The sequence below is a fragment of the Giraffa tippelskirchi genome, chromosome 9 (assembly GCF_054371585.1).
Source record: "Giraffa tippelskirchi isolate mGirTip1 chromosome 9, T2T-mGirTip1v1.2.pri, whole genome shotgun sequence".
Taxonomy (NCBI): Eukaryota; Metazoa; Chordata; class Mammalia; order Artiodactyla; family Giraffidae; genus Giraffa; species Giraffa tippelskirchi.
The window spans coordinates 46,942,268-46,960,661 of NC_137283.1; the positions used below are offsets into that span (position 1 = coordinate 46,942,268).

The 18,394-nt window shown below is 48.1% G+C and overlaps 1 protein-coding gene across 14 annotated transcripts in view; it reads left to right on the plus strand.

Annotated features, from left to right (window-relative positions):
• Positions 1-475: 475 nt before the first annotated feature.
• The window catches only part of POC1A (POC1 centriolar protein A), a 76,389-nt gene continuing 58,470 nt past the window's right edge, over positions 476-18,394 (plus strand). For 9 of the 14 annotated variants that reach the window (XR_014064087.1, XM_081525282.1, XM_081525284.1 and 6 more), the window contains exons 1-6: positions 476-528; positions 10,512-10,596; positions 11,539-11,710; positions 12,088-12,267; positions 13,658-13,765; positions 14,730-14,845. Coding sequence is in view for 12 of the 14 variants with exons in the window: in XM_081525282.1 (XP_081381408.1) it covers positions 511-528; positions 10,512-10,596; positions 11,539-11,710; positions 12,088-12,267; positions 13,658-13,765; positions 14,730-14,845 (679 nt within the window). In the remaining 2 variants the exon portion in view is untranslated. Of the gene's footprint in view, positions 529-10,440; positions 10,597-11,538; positions 11,711-12,087; positions 12,268-13,657; positions 13,766-14,729; positions 14,846-18,394 lie in introns of all 14 variants that reach the window. The other 5 variants (XR_014064088.1, XM_081525290.1, XM_081525288.1 and 2 more) reach the window with 1 other exon arrangement.

An 18,394-nucleotide genomic window follows, 5' to 3' on the forward strand; every position in this document is an offset into this window, starting at 1 on the left:
GAGCCACACCCTCTACTTCCGTGATCCTTAAAGCGTTGGCTTCGGGTGGTTAATCCTGGCCCCACCCTCGTGGCATCTTGGGAAATGTAGTCCCGGTACCCTCCAGATACAAGGATTAGGACCGTCTTGGAACTGCAATCCCAGAAGGCTCTGTTCATGGTCTTTTTAGCCTGGCTACGGGTCGGTGGGGGAACCCCTTATTCCTAGACTTTTTAATTTCTCGGGGGGAATGTGTGACGGTGGACAGAGGCATTTAGCGGCGCCGTCCGTAGGTTGCCTGGCCAGGTGGCGCTAGACGCAGACACCGTGGACCCGGCCCTACAGCTTTCCTTCGGGTCGACGGGCAAAAACCTGAGGCGCAGCGTCTCCTTTAACTGCGGTGGGCGGGGCGAGGTGAAGAGACCCGCGTTGCTATTGGTGGCGGTTGGGGGCGCGGAAACTGAACGCGCCGCAACGGCAGCCGCCGCTCCTTCACGCTCCTCAGGCGCCTTGGGCGCCCCTGGCCCCGCCATGACCGCGCCCTGCCCGGTAAGTTTCTGTCAGCGGCGGCCGCCCGCGCTTTAGTCTCTCCGCGGGGACAGTGGGCGCCTAGCTAGACCCGGGGTTCCGAGCCGGTCCTCTTTGGACCCAGATTTCGGTCGGTGCAGGCGGTGCTGAGTTCGGGCACCTGGTGAACGCCTCTTGCGAGCCAGGCCCTGTTCGCGCTGCCGGAGCTAACAAACCAGTAGTCTCTGCCCTCGGGTTTTGCTTCCTAGTTGGGCAGACAGTAGTACGGCCTGATTGGAGGTGTTACTTGGGGTCAGTGCCGGGCCTCTCTAGCTTCAGTCTCCGTTTCCCTGAGCAGTGGGTGGCTGAACGGGGGTCTTGTTGAGAGTGTACCCTATTCCCTGTGTGGGAACAGCTAGGCCCCCGGGACGCCTGCGTCAGTGTGACAGGCTGCCCTCTCTCAGCCCCAGGTCCTTCCAGAGGCCAGTGGGGAGCACACCAAAGCCCCTCTTTTTGAGAGGTTGTTTTGAAAACTCAACCTGCCTGGTTTCTGGCTGGGTTGTGAAAGTCAATGACGCTGAGTGGTGGCTTGTTGGCTTTCTTAGGTGTCTGTGGGCACGTGAGCCGAGGGCCCAGACTGGCAAGCAGGCCTTTTGACCCCTAATGATGTTCCCCGCCCCCTCTCCCCACAATATATAAACCATCTTTGGGGAAAATGAGGAACCAGCAAGCCTGTGGCATTGGAAGAGAGGGTGCTGGGAGATTTCAGTGGTCCGCTGGCTCCGGGCAGATGTGACCGTGCCCTCGAGGGGTTACTGTTTTACACTTGTTCTTTCTAAGAAGCTCAGGTGGAGCCGTTTCTGCTCTCTTCCCTGCCCTCCCCCAGCTGCTGTTCCCTCTCTTGGTGAAAGGCAGGTGTGTTGGGGGTGGGGTGGGGCATAGGGAACGGGCACCTTTGTTCTGGTTATAACTCCTTGGAGTCCTTGCTCTGCACCGAGAACGGGTTTCCCCAAGAGGAGGTTTTGCTGGGCTCCCTGGTCCCCCCAAAATGCTTCCTTGAGGTTACTGATGTTTGGGGTAGGGAGAGATTTTTGCATGGCTGGGGTATAACTCGCCAACATGAATTGCTGTTTGGTGGAGAAGTCTCTGGAGTATTATCTCCATGTCTTCCTAAGCTACAGCTTCTCTGATGCTGGGTGGAGTGGAGGTGGTGGTAAAGCCTCCGAGTCTTGTTCAGGGTGGACCTTCGGTTTTACTAGTTAGTCCACAGTGGGATTGAGGGTATGGGATCCGGTTTCTGAGATGGGGGTTGCTGAAAGTCCCCATTTTCTCTCCTTGGGTCTTTGAAAAAATAACTTTGATGAGATGTTATTCACATACCATAAAATTCACCCTTCTGAAGTGTAAAATTCAGTAGTTTTTAGTACTCTCACAGTATTGTGTAAGCATTATTGTGTTTCCAGAACATTTTGATCACCCCAAAGAGAAACCTGTACCCATTAAGCAGTTGCTCCCCTTCTTCCCCACTCCCCCTGCGTCCCCTCCCTTCGGCCCCTTTAGTCCCTGTCAGCCACGAATCTATTTTCTGTCTTTATTCTGGACACTTCATATAAATGGACTCAGACAAAATGTGGCCTTTGGTGTCTTTCACTTATAGCATAATGTTTTCAAAGCTGTACATGTTTCCATTTCATGACTGAATAAATATGCTGTTGTATGGATGTACCACATGTTTATCCATTTATCTGTTGATGAACAGTAAGGTGTTTCCACTTTGTGCTATTATGATTAATACTACTGTGAATGTTTTTGTACAAGCTTTAGTGTGAGAATGCTTTCAATTCTTATGGGTATTTACCTACGGTTGCTGGGTCATTTGATAATTCTGTGTTTAAGTTTTTAAAAAATGATTTGTTTATTTTTATCTTTGGCTGTGCTGGGTGTTCATGGCTTTCGTTGTGGTGAGAGAGAGCTGTTCTTCTTTCATTGTGTGGGCTTCTCAATTCAGTGGCTTCTCTCGTTGCTGAGCACAGGGTGGGCTTCACTAGTTGCAGCACATGTGCTCAGTAGTTGAGGCTTGAGGGCTCTAGAGCACTGGCTCAGGGGTTGTAGCACACAGGCTTATTTGTGCCGTGGCATGTGGAATCTTACTGGACTAGGGGTCAAACCCATGTCCCCTGCATTGGTAGGCAGATTCTCAATCACTGGACCACCAGGGAAGTCCTATGTTTAACTTTTTGAGAAACTACCAGATTATTTTCTATAGTGAGTGTTTTTCCTTTTTTTTTTTTTAAGATTTATTTATTTTTGTCTGTGCTGGGTCTTCGTTGTTGTACACAGGCTTTCTTAGTTGCCGAGATCGGGGGCTACTCTTTGTTGCGGTGCTTGGGCTTCTCATTGTACTGGCTTCTCTTGTTGCGGAGCACAGGCTCCAGGGCACAGGAGCTTCAGTAGTTGCAGCAAGTAGGCTCAGGAGTTATGGTTCCTGGGCTCTAGAGTACAGAATCAATAGTTGTGGCGCATGGGCTTAGTTGCTTCTCCGCATGTGGGCTCTTCGTGGAGCAGGGATCAAACCTGTGTTGCCTACATTGCAGGGTGGACTCTTAACTGCTGACCACCAGGGAAGCACCTCTCTTTTTTTATACGTTATTTTTATTTTAAAAACTTTATTAATTTAACTGATTAACATATTTTGAGTTGTGCTGTGTCTTATTGCTGCACATGAGCTTTCGCTAGTTGCTGTGAGCACGGGCTCCTCTCTAGTTGCATTGCACAGGCTTCTCATTGCGGTGGCTTCTCCTGTTGCTCTAGGTGCATGGGCTCAGTAGTTGTGGTGCAGCAGCTTAGTTGCCCTGCAGGATGTAGGATCTTACCAGACTGGGAATTGAGCCTCTGTCCCTGCATTGGTAGACAGATTCTTAACCATTGGATCACGAGAGAAGTCCTTTTTTTTTTTTTTTAATATTTTGTCTCTTCTGGCTGTCTTATATTTTATATGCATTTTAAGATTAGCTTGTGAATTTCTGCCAAAAAAAAAAAAGGCACCTGAGATTTTTATGAGATTCTGTTGACTCTCTTTAGGTCAACTTGAGTATTGCATCTTAGTATTAAGTTATCCAAACTATGGACATGGGATGTCTTTCCATTTATCTGGATCTTTTTTTAAAATTTATTTTTAAATGAAACAAGGATGAATATTTTTAATGAAGAAATATATGATTCACAAACAAGATAGACATCATAAACCATTAGACAACTAATAACAAGAAACAAACATAAAGCAAAAATCGAAGAAATAAAGGGAAAAGAAAAAATATATATAATCATTGTGAGCTATATTAACATTTCTCTGAGGCTATTTTATCAAGGGCAGAAAAAATAGCATCTTGAATGATGTCATTAATAATTTAAATAGAGTAGATTTCTATTTATATTAATTTAATCTTACATTCTACCGGTCCATCCTAAAGGAGATCAGTCCTGGGTGTTCATTGGAAGGATTGATGTTGAAGCTGAAACTCCAGTACTTTGGCCACCTCATGAGAAGGGTTGACTCATTGGAAAAGACCCTGATGCTGGGAAGGATTGGGGGCAGGAGGAGAAGGGGACGACAGAGGATGAGATGTCTGGATGGCATCACTGACTCGATGGACATGGGTTTGGGTAAACTCCGGGAGTTGGTGATGGACAGGGAGGCCTGGCATGCTGCAATTCACGGGGTCGCAAAGACAAGAGTCGGACACGACTGAGCGACTGAACTGAACTGAATCTTACATCCTACTTAATCTTACATCCTACACAAATATATTTAAAATTTTGTATCATACATAGGACATTTTAAAAAACTGGCAAAAAGATAAACATTACTAAATTTCAAGAAATAGAATTCTTTTTTTGTGTGATTCAGTTATGCATATACACATACTGTTTTTGAAATTATTTTTATTGTTATTACAAAATATTGATTATAATTTCTTGTAGAGTGCTATACAATAAACCTTTGTTGCTTGTTGTATATCTTTTTAAAAAATCAGATATATTGCGTTATATTTCATACTAAGTCAAACAAGTGAAATCAAAATGTCATAAATTTTTTAGTTAGGCAAAAATTCCTAAGTTTTCTAAAATATATGTAGTATTTGTTATATGTATACAAGAGCTTTTCTACTACACCTGATAACTTGATATAGGCTTGAGAAAAACATCAAAAAATGAAAGAGTTGGAAAAATTGGAAAACAAACTAAACGACATGGGAGCACTGAATAAAAAATAGAATAAGTGAAACAAACTAGATAAAAGATCCTCATATATTCCAATTTTATTTTTTGAATATATTTTATTGAAGTATAGTTGACTTACAGTGTTTCAAGTTCACAGCAAGGTGATTTGGTTATACAAATACATATATATTATCTTTGAAGTTATTTTTCATCACAAGTTACTATAAAATATTGACTATAGTTCCCTATGCTATGCATTAAACCTCTGTTGATTGTTGCATGTCTACTTTTTAATTAAAAATCTAGCATTCTGTTCATACTGAGTCAAACAAGTAGAATCAAAATGTCATAATTTTTTTAGTTAGGCAAAAATTTGTAAATTTTCTACAATATATATATTATACATTTGTGTCTATTTATATATATGTATACAAAAGATTTTCTACTATACTTGATAAAGGCTTCAGAAAGAACATCAAAAAAAAAAAGAGATGGAGAAATTGGAGAACATAAACTGAATGAAATGGGAGCACTGAATATGAAATAGAAAAGTGAGACAAGCCAGATAAAAATAATAGATCGTCATATAGTTCAGTTTAGTTGTGTCCGACTCTTTGCGACCCCATGGACTGCAGCACACCAGGCTTCTCTGTCCATCACTAACTCCTGGAGCTTTTGCTCAAACTCATGTCCCATCCAACCACCTCATCCTGTGTCACCCACTTCTCCTCCTGCCCTCAATCTTTACCAGCATCAAGGTCTTTTCCAAGGAGTCAGTTCTTTGCATCAGGTGACCAAAGTATTGGAGTTTCAACTTCAGCATCAGTCCTTCCAATGAATATTCAGGACTGGTTGGATCTCCTTGCAGTCCAAGGGACTCTCAAGAGTCTTCTCCAACACCACAGTTCAAAAGCATCGATTCTTTGGTGCTCAGCTTTCTTTATAGCCCAGCTCTCACATCCATATGTGACGACTGGAAAAACCATAGCTTTGACTAGACGGGCTTCTGTCAGCAAAGTAATGTCTCTGCTTTTACAAATGCTGTCTAGGTTGGTCATAGGTTTTCTTCGAAGGAGCAAGCGTCTTTTAATTTCATGGCTGCAATCACCATCTGCAGTGATTTTGGAGCCCAGGAAAATAAAGTCTGTCACTGTTTCCATTATTTTCCCACCTAATTGCCATGAAGTGATGGAAATGGATGCCATGATCTTCGTTTTTTTGAATGTTGACTTTTAAGCTAGCTTTTTCACTCTCCTCTTTCACTTTCATCAAGAGGCTCTTTAGTTCTTCTTCACTTTCTGCCATAAGGGTGGTGTCATCTGTGTATCTGAGGTTATTGATATTTCTCCCTGCAATCTTGATTCCAGCTTGTGCTTCATCAAGCTTGACATGTCACATGATATACTCTGCAATCAGCAGGGTGACAGTATACAGCCTTGATGTACTCATTTCCCAGTTTGGAACCAGTCTGTTGTTCCATGTCCAGTTCTAACTGTTCCTTCTTGACCTGCATACAGATTTCTCAGGAGGTAGGTAAGGTGGTCTGGTATTCCCAGCTCTTGAAACACAGTTTGCTGTGATCTACACAGTCAAAGGCTTTCACGTAATCAATAAAGCAGAAGTAGATGTTTTTCCGGAATTCTCTTGCTTTTTCTATGATCCAATGAATGTTGGCAATTTGATCTCTGGTTCCTCTGCTTTTTCTAAATCCAGCTTGAACATCTGGAAATTCACAGTTCAAGTACTGTTGAAGCCTGGCTTGGAAAATTTTGAGCATTACTTTGCTAGCGTGTGAGATGAGTGCCGTTGTGCAGTAGTTTGAACATTCTTTGGCGTTGCCCGTCTTTGGAATTGGAATGAAAACTGACAAAACAAGGTCATATAGTCCAGTTATTTTTAAACATGACTGCTCATTAGAAACATCTGGAGCTCTGGAGGAAAAAAGCAATACTTGAGCATTTGTGTTTTTCAAAAAATTTCAAAGTAATTCTGATATGCATCTGGATTTTAAAAAGTGAATTTTACAGGTTTTTCTATTAGATCCTAATTTGGTAGTAGAGTTCTGTTATTTTTCTGTTGACCAGTCATGATACAATGGTATTACGTGAATAATCACAATAGTAAAAGATGTTTATGAGTTTTCACTATCAATAGCCAGACAAAACCAAATGATAATTACAGTTGCAAGCCATATGGGAACATGGTTTGTGATGGTGGGGGGGGGGGTTGATCAAGCAGAGTGATGTGGTAAATGGAAGTGCATACATGCCCTTGTTTTCATCCACCCAGCCAGTCTGTGTCTTTTGGTTGGTGCATTTAATCCATTTACATTTAAGGTAATTATCAATGTGTATGATCCTATTACCATTTTCTTAATTATTTTGGGTTTACTTTCTGTAGGTCTCTTCCTACTCTTGTGTTCCCTGCCTAGAGAAGTTCCTTTAGCATTTGTTGTAAAGGTGGTTTCAGTTTAGTTTAGTTCAGTCGCTCAGTCGTGTCCGACTCTTTGCGACCTCATGAACCGCAGCATGCCAGGCCTTCCTGTCCATCACCAACTCCCGGAGTCCACCCAAACCCATGTCCATTGAGTCGGTGATGCCATCCAACCATCTCATCCACTGTCGTCCCCTTCTCCTGCCCTCAATCTTTCCCACCATCAGGGTCTTTTCAAATGAGTCAGCTCTTCGCATCAGGTGGCCAAAAGTGGTTTAATGGTACTGAATTCTCTTAACTTTTGCTTGTTGGGAAGCTTTTGATTTCTCCATCAAATCTGAAGGAGGGTCTTTCTGGGTAGCGTATTCTTGGTTGTAGGTTCTTCCCTTTCATCACTTTAAATATATCATGCCATTCCCTTCTGGCTTGTAGAGTTTCTGTTGAGAAATCAGCTGATAGCCTGATGGGAGTTCCCTTGTATGTTATTTGTCATTTTCCCCTTGTTGCTGTCAGTATTTTATCTCTGTCTTTAATTGTTGTCAGTTTGATTGCTCTGTGTCTTGATGTGTTCCTCCTTGGGGTTCTTCTGTCCGGGACTCTGCTTCTTGGACTTGGTTGACTGTTTCCTTTCCCATGTTAGGAAAGCCTTCACATATTCTCTCTTCAAATAATTTCTCAGGTCCTTTCTCTCTTCTCCTTCTCAGTTCTTTTCAGTTCAGTCGCTCAGTCGTGTCCGACTCTTTGCGACCCCATGAATTGCAGCACGCCAGGCCTCTCTGTCCATCACCAACTCCCGGAGTCTACCCAAACCCATGACCATCGAGTCGGTTATGCCATCCAACCATCTCATCCTCTGTCGTCCCCTTCTCCTCCCACCCCCAATCCTACGCAGCATTAGGGTCTTTTCCAATGAGTCAACTCTTCGCATGAGGTGGCCAAAGTACTGGAGTTTCAGCTTCAACATCAGTCCTTCCAATGAACACCCAAGATTGATCTCCTTTAGGATGGATTGATTGGATCTCCTTGCAGTCCAAGGGACTCTAAAGAATCTTCTCCAACACCACAGTTCAAAAGCATCAATTCTGCGGCACTCAGCTTTCTTCACTGTCCAACTTTCACATCCATACATGACCACTGGAAAAACCATAGCCTTGACTAGACAGACTTTTGTTGGCAAAGTAATGTCTCTGCTTTTAAATATGCTATCTAGGTTGGCCATAACCTTCCTTCCAAGGAGTAAGCATCTTTTAATTTCATGGCTGCAATCACCATCAGCAGTGATTTTGGAGCCCCAAAAAATAAACTCTGACACTGTTTCCCCATCTATTTGCCATGAAGTGATGGGACCAGATGCCATGATCTTAGTTTTCTGAACTTTGAGCTTTCAGCCAACTTTTTCACTCTCTTTCACTTTCATCAAGAGGCTCTTTAGTTCTTCTTCGCTTTCTACCATAAGGGTGGTGTCATCTGCATATCTGAGGTTATTGATATTTCTCCCGGCGATCTTGATTCCAGCTTGTGTTTCTTCCAGCCCAGTGTTTCTCATGATGTACTCTGCATATAAGTTAAATAAGCAGGGTGACAATATACAGCCTTGATGTACTCATTTTCCTATTTGGAACCAGTCTGTCGTTCCATGTCCAGTTCTAACTGTTGCTTCCTGACCTGCATACAGGTTTCTCAAGAGACAGGTCAGATGGTCTGGTATTCCCATCTCTTTCAGAATTTCCTATAATGCAAATGTTGGTGCGTTTAATGTTGTCCTAGAGGTCTCTTAGGTTGCCTTTATTTCTTTTCTTTCATGTTTCTGTATTCTGTTCTGTTGCAGTGATTTCCACCTTTCTGTCCTCAGATCATTTAGTGGTTCTTCTGCCTCATTTATTCTGCAGTTGATTCCTTCCAGTGTATTATGCATCTCTGTCTGTCTGTTCTTTAGTTCTTCTAGGTTTTGGTAAACATTTCTTGGATCTTCTTAATCTTTGTCTCCATTCTTTTCCCGAGATCCTGAATCATCTTCACTGTCATTATTCTGATTTCTTTTTCTGTAAGGTTGCCTATCTCTACTGCATTTAGTTGTTTTTCTGGGGTTTTGTCTTGTCCCTTCACCTGGGACATACCTTTCTGCTTTTTCATCGTGATTAACTTTCTGTAATGTGGGTTTTGTTTTAGTCGCTGTGGGACTGTGCTTCTTCTTGCTTCTGTCTGCCCTCTAATGATGGAGGCTAAGAGGCTTGTGTAAGCTTCCTGATGGCAGGGACTGGTGATGGGAAAAACTGGGTCTTGCTCTGGTGGGCAGGACCTTGCTCAGTAAAGCTTTGTAATCCTATTATCTACTGATGGGTGGGGTTGTTCTCCTTCCCCAGTTGTTTGGCCTGAGGCGACCCAGCCCTGGGGTCTATAATCAAGTTAATGGGACCTCCAAGAGGCTTTACCCCAAGGGGAACCTTCCCAGACTGCTGCTTCCAGTGCCCCAGTCCCTGTGGTGTGCTCCTGCTGACTCGTGCCTCCACAGGAGGCCTTCCAACTCGAGCAGGTAGTTTTGGTTCAGTCTCTTGTGGGGTCATTGCTCCTTTTCTCTGAGTCTTGGTTTTATTTTGTTTTGTTTGTGACCTCAAAGACTGGAGTCTGTTTGCCCCAGTCCTGTGGAAGTCTTGTAGTCAAATCCCACTGGCCTTCAAGGTCAGATTCCTTGGGGATTCCCAGTCCCTTTGTGGGATCCCCAGGTGGGAAGCCTGATGTGGGGTTCAGAACCTTCACAACAGTGGGAAAACTTCTTTGGTATTATTGTTCTCCAGTTTGTGTGTCACCCACCCAAAGAGTATGGGATTTGATTTTATCGTGATTGTGCCCCTCCTACTGTCTCGCCTTGGCTTCTTTGTCTCTGAATGTGGGATATCTTTTCTGGTAGGTTCCAGCATCCTCCTGTCGATGATTGTTCAACAGCTAGTTGTGATTTTGGTGTTTGTAGGAGGAGATGAGCACACATACTCCATCTTGAACTGGAACCTCTTATCTAGGTCTCCTTCTACCTTTTTCAGTGATTTTTTTAAGTTCTCGCTGTGTTTTGCACATCTTTTGTTAAGTTATTCCTAATTTTTTTCTTTATGTATCATAAATGGAATTGTTTTCATACTTTTATTTTTCACAGTGTTCATTGTTGATGTACTTGATTTTTGTCTATTTTGTATCCTGTAACCTGGCTGAACTTGTTTATTATAATAGCTTTTTAGTGATTCCTTAGAATTTTCCTAGATAAAGGATCATACCTTGAGCGTTTTTAAACCCTCCTGGTTGTTCTAGGAAGTGTCTTGGACCTAGGGAAGCCCCTTCCTCATCCAGGCTTCACACATTTGACCCTGGCTCTCCCTCAGGAGGACCCCTCGCTGGAGAGGCATTTTAAGGGCCATCGAGATGCAGTCACCTCTGTGGACTTCAGTCTCAACACAAAGCATCTGGGTAAGAGGAGGCATCTTGGACTGAGAAGGTCGAGTTTCTACCTGGGAGGTGTGGCGTGGGGGAGCAGGGCACAATGAGAACTCAGTGCTCTGGGCATTCGGCTTTATGAGTTCCATTCTCCACATGGAATGTGAGGCTCAGAGAGGTTGGGGACCTTGCTAAGATCATACAGCCTTTGAGAGTAGGATCTAGTTCTGGGCTTTTACCTCCACACCCCGTCTACCTCTGAGGTCTGGCCTCAGAATGGCCCTAAACAGTGGCATTTTCCTTGGGTTGTTACTGATTCTGCTGTCCACAGTGCCATGGGCACGCCTTCTTATTGAAGATGCCCCCCAGTGAGAAGGCTGTGGAGCAGAGCCAGGTATGCCCTTCCCCCCTGCCCTTATGCTGCAGCTGAGTGCCCCCTTCTCAGCCACTTGAGGGTTCCTACATGACTGTCACGGCTGCAGCTTTCTTGTGTCTATGGATGAGTGTCCCCCTTCATGCCATCATCAAGGTCCCCTGCCAGAGACAGCTGGTTTCATGATACACTGGAGGTTAAAAGGAAACCAAAGTCATTTGGGGTCTGTTTTGGGGCCCTTCTGATGGATCCTCTTAATGGTAATAAGCCCACTGAGTTAACCTGGCTCTCCAGTTTAAGGAGGACTTGCTCTCTAGAGCCTCAGAGTGTGTCTCTGGGGAGACCTGGGACCTTTGCAGCCTGGGGCTGTCTTGTGATGGGCATCTCTTGGGCTGGTTCCTGTGTGGACCTGCTGCCTGGAAAGTCAACAGGCCATAGGCTCTCCAGACCCCTGCTCAGCAGTCACTGGAGATGTGACTGTGAAGACGGGGAAGATAGAGCTGGCTATGAAGCTGAGTTTCCCTGCTTCCCACCCTGCCCCAGCTCCTGGTGGAGGCTCCAGCCTACTCGAGCTGAGGGTCATGTGTCCGCTCTCTCCTCAGCCAGTGGCTCCATGGACTCGTGCCTTATGGTGTGGCACATGAAGCCCCAGTCACGTGCCTACCGATTTGCTGGCCACAAGGACGCCGTAACCTGTGTGAACTTTTCCCCTTCGGGACACCTGCTTGCTTCTGGCTCCCGCGACAAGACTGTCCGCATATGGGTACCCAACGTGTGAGTTAAAGACATGAAGGGGCTCGTCTGAGTCTTGGCCCTGGTGCTGGACTGGTCACAGTAGGATGTCTGCCTCACTTCCAAGGGGGCACCGTTAGAAGCTTCAGTCGGGGCCTTCCCCTCAGGGTCAGCAGGGAGATTCTGGGCTGACCTCAGCCCTCCTGGGAGGATCCCAGCTGATGCTGCTTGCACGTGGGTGAAGTGGGCGGTGGTTCTGCTCCTGTGGGGGAGACTCTTGCTTCCCTTTTTGGGGACTGGGGTACTCAGGCCTGGATTAACTTTGGGAGGGTCCTGAGGAGTGGGGAGAGCTTTGATGTGCCCTTCTGTTGCTGTTCTGGGTTTATGTATTTCCTGACTCTGGATTCCCATCCTTGCAGCAAAGGCGAGTCAACTGTGTTTCGTGCACACACAGCCACAGTGAGGAGCGTCCATTTCTGCAGTGATGGCCAGTCCTTCGTGACAGCCTCCGACGACAAGACAGTCAAAGTGTGGTCAACTCATCGCCAGAAATTCCTGTTCTCCCTGAGCCAGCATATCAACTGGGTCCGCTGTGCCAAGTGAGTGTAGTCCTACCTGGAGATTGTTGGAGAGACCCCAGGGGTTGGGGGTACAGAAAAGATGCCAGGTGCCAGCATCCTGACCTTGAACAAGTTACTTAGCCACTCTTTACTTTTCCTGAGCCTCAACTTCCTTATCTGTGAATAAGAACATTAATAGTTCTCACATTGTAAGCTGTCAAAGCTTCGCTGAGCTAATGCATGAAGGATAGGTTAGCCAGTTGCTGGCCACGATTGACCCCCAACATCTGTGCTGACGCAGCCCAAAGTGTGTCATCAGGGGCCACTTATTAGCAACAGCAACAACAACAAGATAACGTCATACCACCCCTATTCATTTTCTTCTAACTTCTCATGGCAGTCTTACAAGTTGGTGGCATCGTTGCCATTTTGCAGATGAGGAACCTGAGGCTCAGAACAGTGCAGTATCTTGCCCTTTGACACTGAGTACGTGGCAGAGCTGGGCTTAGAAGCTGGGTCCCTGACCCTGAGGCTTGCCTCCTTACCTCTTGGATGCTCTGCTCCTCAGAGGTGGATTTTGCTCCAGAGCTGCCTGATGGGGGCCCAGACTTCTGATGGGGTTGGTCTGGAAGCTGGTTTTCCTTTTGGTACGGGGGCCAGTGCTGTGGGGGTGGGCCCAGGTAATGAAAGTACTTTTAAAGGCCTAAAAGCTGCAGACACAGCTATGCCTACTTCTAGTTTATTCTATTCATTTCAACAGAGAGCTCACGTGTCAAATCTCTGTGCTCCAGAGGAAGAGTTTGGGGTGTCTGGGAACACCAGGAAACCATGGGAGTCAGAGGTTGGGGACTGTTGAGCTGTGCTCTTCTGGGGACCCCATGAAGTTACTTGTTCTCTAGGGCACTTGGTTCTCTGTCCTGGGAGGTTCCTGGCTGTTGTGAGAGGCCCTTACCGTTGGGCTCCTGATAGCAGGAGGAGCCCAGCCAGCAAATGAGTGTTGAACTCACACCAGGCCTTTGGTGGTAGGTCTCCAGAACCTCGATCCTTTTTGGTTGGCATCTGGTTTTGCTGACCCATTTTCAGAGTCACATATGGACTCAGGGCATCTGGGGACAGGATAATGATGTCCATAGTGGGCTTTGGGCCACTTTGATGCTACAACACCAGAGTCACCATGCCTGTTGCCATGTGCAGTGTCGGGGGCCTTGTGTGTGACCATATTTCTTACCTGCTCACCAGAAGGTGGGCACCCTTCTGGCCCATCTTGCAGAGAGAAGAGCATTTGCCCAGGATCACTCAAGGGTCAGAGCAGGGTGTGTGGCCCCAGCGCATTTCTGTGGTGGCAGCTCAAGAAGAGTGACTGGAAGGTGGTGTGTGGCGCCTGTGATGTCTGTTGATTGGTGGTGTGACTCCTGTCTCCCTGGTTCAGGTTCTCCCCAGATGGGCGGCTCATCATATCTGCCAGTGATGACAAAACTGTCAAACTGTGGGACAAGACCAGCCGGGAGTGTATCCACTCGTACTGTGAGCATGGCGGGTAAGTTCCTAGATCCTCTCCCCCACCTGTAGGCCCTCAAGAACAGCACAGACTAGGGCACGAAAAGGCCCTAGGGGCCTCCAGTGGTGACATTTGGGACCCATAGCCATGTCTCTGCTGCTCCCTGGCTCTGCATCTTTTCGTGTGTGTGTGTGTGTGTGTGTGTGTGTGTGTGAGTGAAAGGTTCTGCCTCATTCCCATCCTCACGAACAATGAGAGGCTTAACCTCAGGCATGAAACTCTTGGGGCTCTCTTTTCCCTTCATTTTCTAGTTCTCTGAATTGTGACATGTCTGTCTGAAGAAGTTGAACCCAGACCCCCAAAAGAATGTTAGTATGTTCTCCTTGGTGACGGCTTTATAAATGAAAGGCTAATCAGGTTCTTGTAACATATGGTGGCTGTTCGTATTGTGTTGCATCATTGAGAGGGAGGAGCCTGTGTTTGAGCAGGGACTCACCTGATCTGGGTCCCTGAATGAACCCCAGCTTCTGCCCCCAGTAGGCTGAGACCCCCATGTCAGGGCCCCTCCTGAGGCCACAGTACCATCCTGAGTGTCACGTATGAGTCTGTCAAGGGCCCTTGGCTTGTCTCCTAGGAATAGGTGAGCAGTGGATCTGGAACCTGCTGGCCCCTCCTGTCTGGGCCTCAGTTGTCAGGATCTGCCCTGCCTCTGGCTCAGGTTGGGGCACCAGCTCTAACTGAAAGCCTGCAAGCAGCTGGCAGTCTCCCTGCTCACATTTAGAGGTTTGTGCTGGGACTTGCTACCTCAGGTAGCTCTTTCCTCACCGTCTCCTTCTTGCCTTCCCTTGGCCGCCTGGTAAAGACACAAGGCAGCAGGGAGGTGTTCTGCGCTGAGGGGAACAGCATGAGCAGATGTGCGGTCATGGGGAAGTGCTGGACGTTGTGGGTGCTGTTCTGAGTCAGGTCAGGCCTCCTGCAGCACTCGGTGGCCCCCTCTTTGCAGCTTTGTCACCTACGTGGACTTCCACCCCAGTGGCACGTGCATTGCTGCTGCCGGCATGGACAACACGGTGAAGGTGTGGGATGTGCGGACTCACCGGCTCTTACAGCACTATCAGTGTGAGTGTCCCTGAGGGGCTGATGTGGGACTGTGCTGCACCAGGTGTCCGGCTCATGGCTGCAGGGCTTAAATGGGCCTGAGGACAGCCCTGACTAGCTGTGGGGAGTCCTGGGTCTGTTGGGATCCCCAGGGGTGGGTCGTCTATGGCGTGGCTGTCTGGAAACTTGGGTAGGGGATGGAAGGGGTTGCTACCTGGCATCCACCAGCCCTCTGGTGGCCATTTATGAAGTGGCAGAGCCTCATGCATGCTGCGGGACAAATGGGGGCTCTGGCCAGGGCTCCTCTCGAGGAGCACTTCTCAGGGGTTACACATGCCATCTGCCTCCCCCTGTAATGGACGCTCTGTGCTCTGGGGCCAAGCTGATAGCCCTGGAGGTGGTGAAGGAGACAGGTTTGTCAAAAGAGGTAAGTGTTGGTGGGACCTTGGCCACCTCTGGTCCATGGTGTCCTCTACAGATGTGGAGCCAGGAGCTGTTTGGAGGGTCCATTTGTTAGGGGCCAGGCTTGTAAACACAGCCCTGGTGCTGTCTCTCCTTATTTAATTGTAGCTCTTGAAAGGCAGGGTGGCGGGCTGTCAATATGGGCTGGTGTCAGGCTCCAGAAGGGAGATGGAAGTGGGGTCAGACTTGTGTGAGCTCAAGATGAGATAGCTGAAGCTACTGGGGTATGGAACTGGCCTCAGGGCAGGTGTGACTGGGCAGAGCTGTGAGTCACCACAGTTGTGGGGATGGGGACCCGGGAAGGGAGCAGGTGAGGTGCCACAGGAGGAACTGGGAGTTCTGCTGGAGGCTGAATGGGTGGACAGACCTGGGGGTTTGGGGCGAGACCAGGGAGAGTCAGAGCTGGAGTAGTTTGAAGAACTGTGGTTGTGGACTTGGGGCTAAGTTTCAAGTGCATGGGCTCACTTAGAAAATTCACACCTGAAAATGGGAAGGACAGTTCAGTTCAATCCCTCGGTCGTGTCCGACTCTTTGCGACCCCATGAACTGCAGCACGCCAGGCCTCTCTGTCTGTCACCAACTCCCAGAGTTCACCCAAACCCATGTCCATCGAGTTAGTGATGCCATCCAGCCATCTCATCCTCTGTGGTCCCCTTCTGCCCCCAATCTTTCCCGGCATCAGGGTCTTTTCCAATGAGTCAACTCTTCACATGAGGTGGCCAAAGTACTGGAGTTTCAGCTTCAACATCAATCCTTCCAATGAACACCCAGGACTGATCTCCTTTAGGATGGACTGGTTGGATCTCCTTGCAGTCCAAGGGACTCTCAAGAGTCTTCTCCAACACCACAGTTCAAAAGCATCAATTCTTTGGTGCTCAGCTTTCTTCACCGTCCAACTCTCACATCCATACATGACCACTGGAAAAACCATCGCCTTGACTAGACGGACCTTTGTTGACAAAGTAATGTCTCTGCTTTTTAATATGCTGTCTAGGTTGGTCATAACTTTCCTTCCAAGGAGTAAGTGGGGATGGGCATATCTGTACAAAGTTACGGGGTGTGGGGTTCCGAGTTCTCCCCTTGGCACCCCCAACAAGCTGTTCTAAGTCTCAGATGTTTAAGGCCGGCATTTTCTTGGGGTGACTAAAGGAACAGACCTTCCAGGAAGGGAGAGTGGATCCTGGTCTTGAAAAGCACATGGTGGAGAGTGGCTCTCCACCTACCTTCAGCATTCCTTGCTGAGTGAGTTTGAGCAGGTTACTTGACTCCTGTGTACCCCTGGGACAATGATGAGACGTGTTTCATAGGTGGTGTTGGGAGTGTAGTGAGTGGGTCCATGACAGGAACTTGGAGAGTGCCTCTCTAGGTTGTGTTGGTGTGCAGTGGTGATGACGGTGATGCTGATGCTGATGCTGCTCAGTCCGTCCTGGAGTCAGGAGGTCTGGTTTCCTAGCAAGGCTGGCCCAGCTGGCCCAGGCCTGCAGTACTGCACAGCACCACCAGGTGGCAGGGGCCAGCCACAAGAGTGGTTCTTTCTTCAACAGGAAACCCTGGGGTTTGTCCTTGATGGCTGTTTCAGACCGTGCTTCTAGAACACAGCCCCAGAGGGGTCTGCCCTCTCCTTGGAGACCACGCCTCTCCTCTCCTTCAGCCTTAGAGGGCTTTCTCCTGCTTTGGGACAGGCCCAAGCTGGAAACTGGGTACATCAGCACACTGATGTGGGAAGGTGGGAGGAGCAGAGCGGTGCTGGGCAGGAATGCTGTCTCTGAGTATGAGGTCAGGGGGCCTTGGACAGGGAGAGATGGGCAGGGAGGTGATGAGGCAGAGCAGCATCTGGACTCTGCTTCCTGTCTGTGAAGAGGTGGTGGTAGCCTGCCTGATGGGATTTGTGAGGATCTGATGGGAGAATCCAAATGAGGATTACAGTCTAGTACTGGCTATGTGGTTTTACAACATAAATCTTCATACTGGTGGGGAAAATCTCCAGGTGACCCTGGGAGAGTCCAGGCACACCTCTGATGGATTGGGCGCCTGGTGTTGATGAGGTACAGCAACAGGTACCCACAGGGGAGGGCCTGGAATGCCATGCTGTAGCCCATGTCCTGGCTAGACGTGCTGGGATGGGGTGAAGAGATGACAAACATCTGAGAGGATAGCAGTGCTGAGAGCCTGCTTGAGTAGGAAGCCATGTACCTGGTGGGTGGGCTGTCCACGCCCGATGTTGGGTGAAGGCTAGACATGAGAATGAGGCAGGGGTCAGGCCCAGAGGATGGGTTCTGGAGACTGGATAGAGGCAAAGCTGATGCTGTGGGGTGGAGGGGCCAGCTGAGCCCAGGGATCTGGGGTTTGAGAAGGGCTGAGGACACATCCTGCATCCCTGAGCTTGAGGGGCCATGGAAGAAAAGGATCCACAAAGCAACCAGAGTGATGGGTGAGAGCCTGGTCTCCCTGCAGTGGAGGGCTGAGGAGAGCAGAGCCAGGGGATTGGAGGAAAGTGGGGTGTCCTGAAGAGGGTGGTCAGGGGTGTGGTGATCCACAGCAGTGGAGGAGAGTGGAGGGTGCTGGGGAGAGGTGCCTCGGGTTCTTGAGGGAGCAGGCGTGGCAGCAGGTGAGGGTGGGAGGTCCATGACTGGCAGGGCTGGGGGGCGGTGGGTGGACTTAGGTGGCATCAGAGGTCGAGTCCTGAGGGGGCCTGAGATGCATCAGGCTGACGGGCTCCACAGAGAAATTTAAATCTGTTAGTACAGCTGTCCTTTCCTCTCCTGACAGCCACTCAGCAAGCCTGAAGCATTTGGTTCCTAAGCACCACCCCCCCTTAGAGACCAGAGACTTCGGGGACCTGGAGCACCCCACAAATAGCTGGATTCCCTCTGAGCTCCCTGCCCAGTGCGTGGCACACAGCAGCTATTCACAAGGCAGCAGATTTATCTCACCATCTCTGGGCTCAGCCTCCAGGGCTCAAGGAAACCTGGAGGGCCTGAGCTCATTGGTTGGGGGTCCACCCCTCACCCTCTTTGCTGGGCAGGGAGCTGGTCAGGTCTGCTCAGGTCCAGCCGCTCCCGTAGAGAGTGCCGTGGCAGCACCTTCGACCTGAGAGGTGCTCTTAGC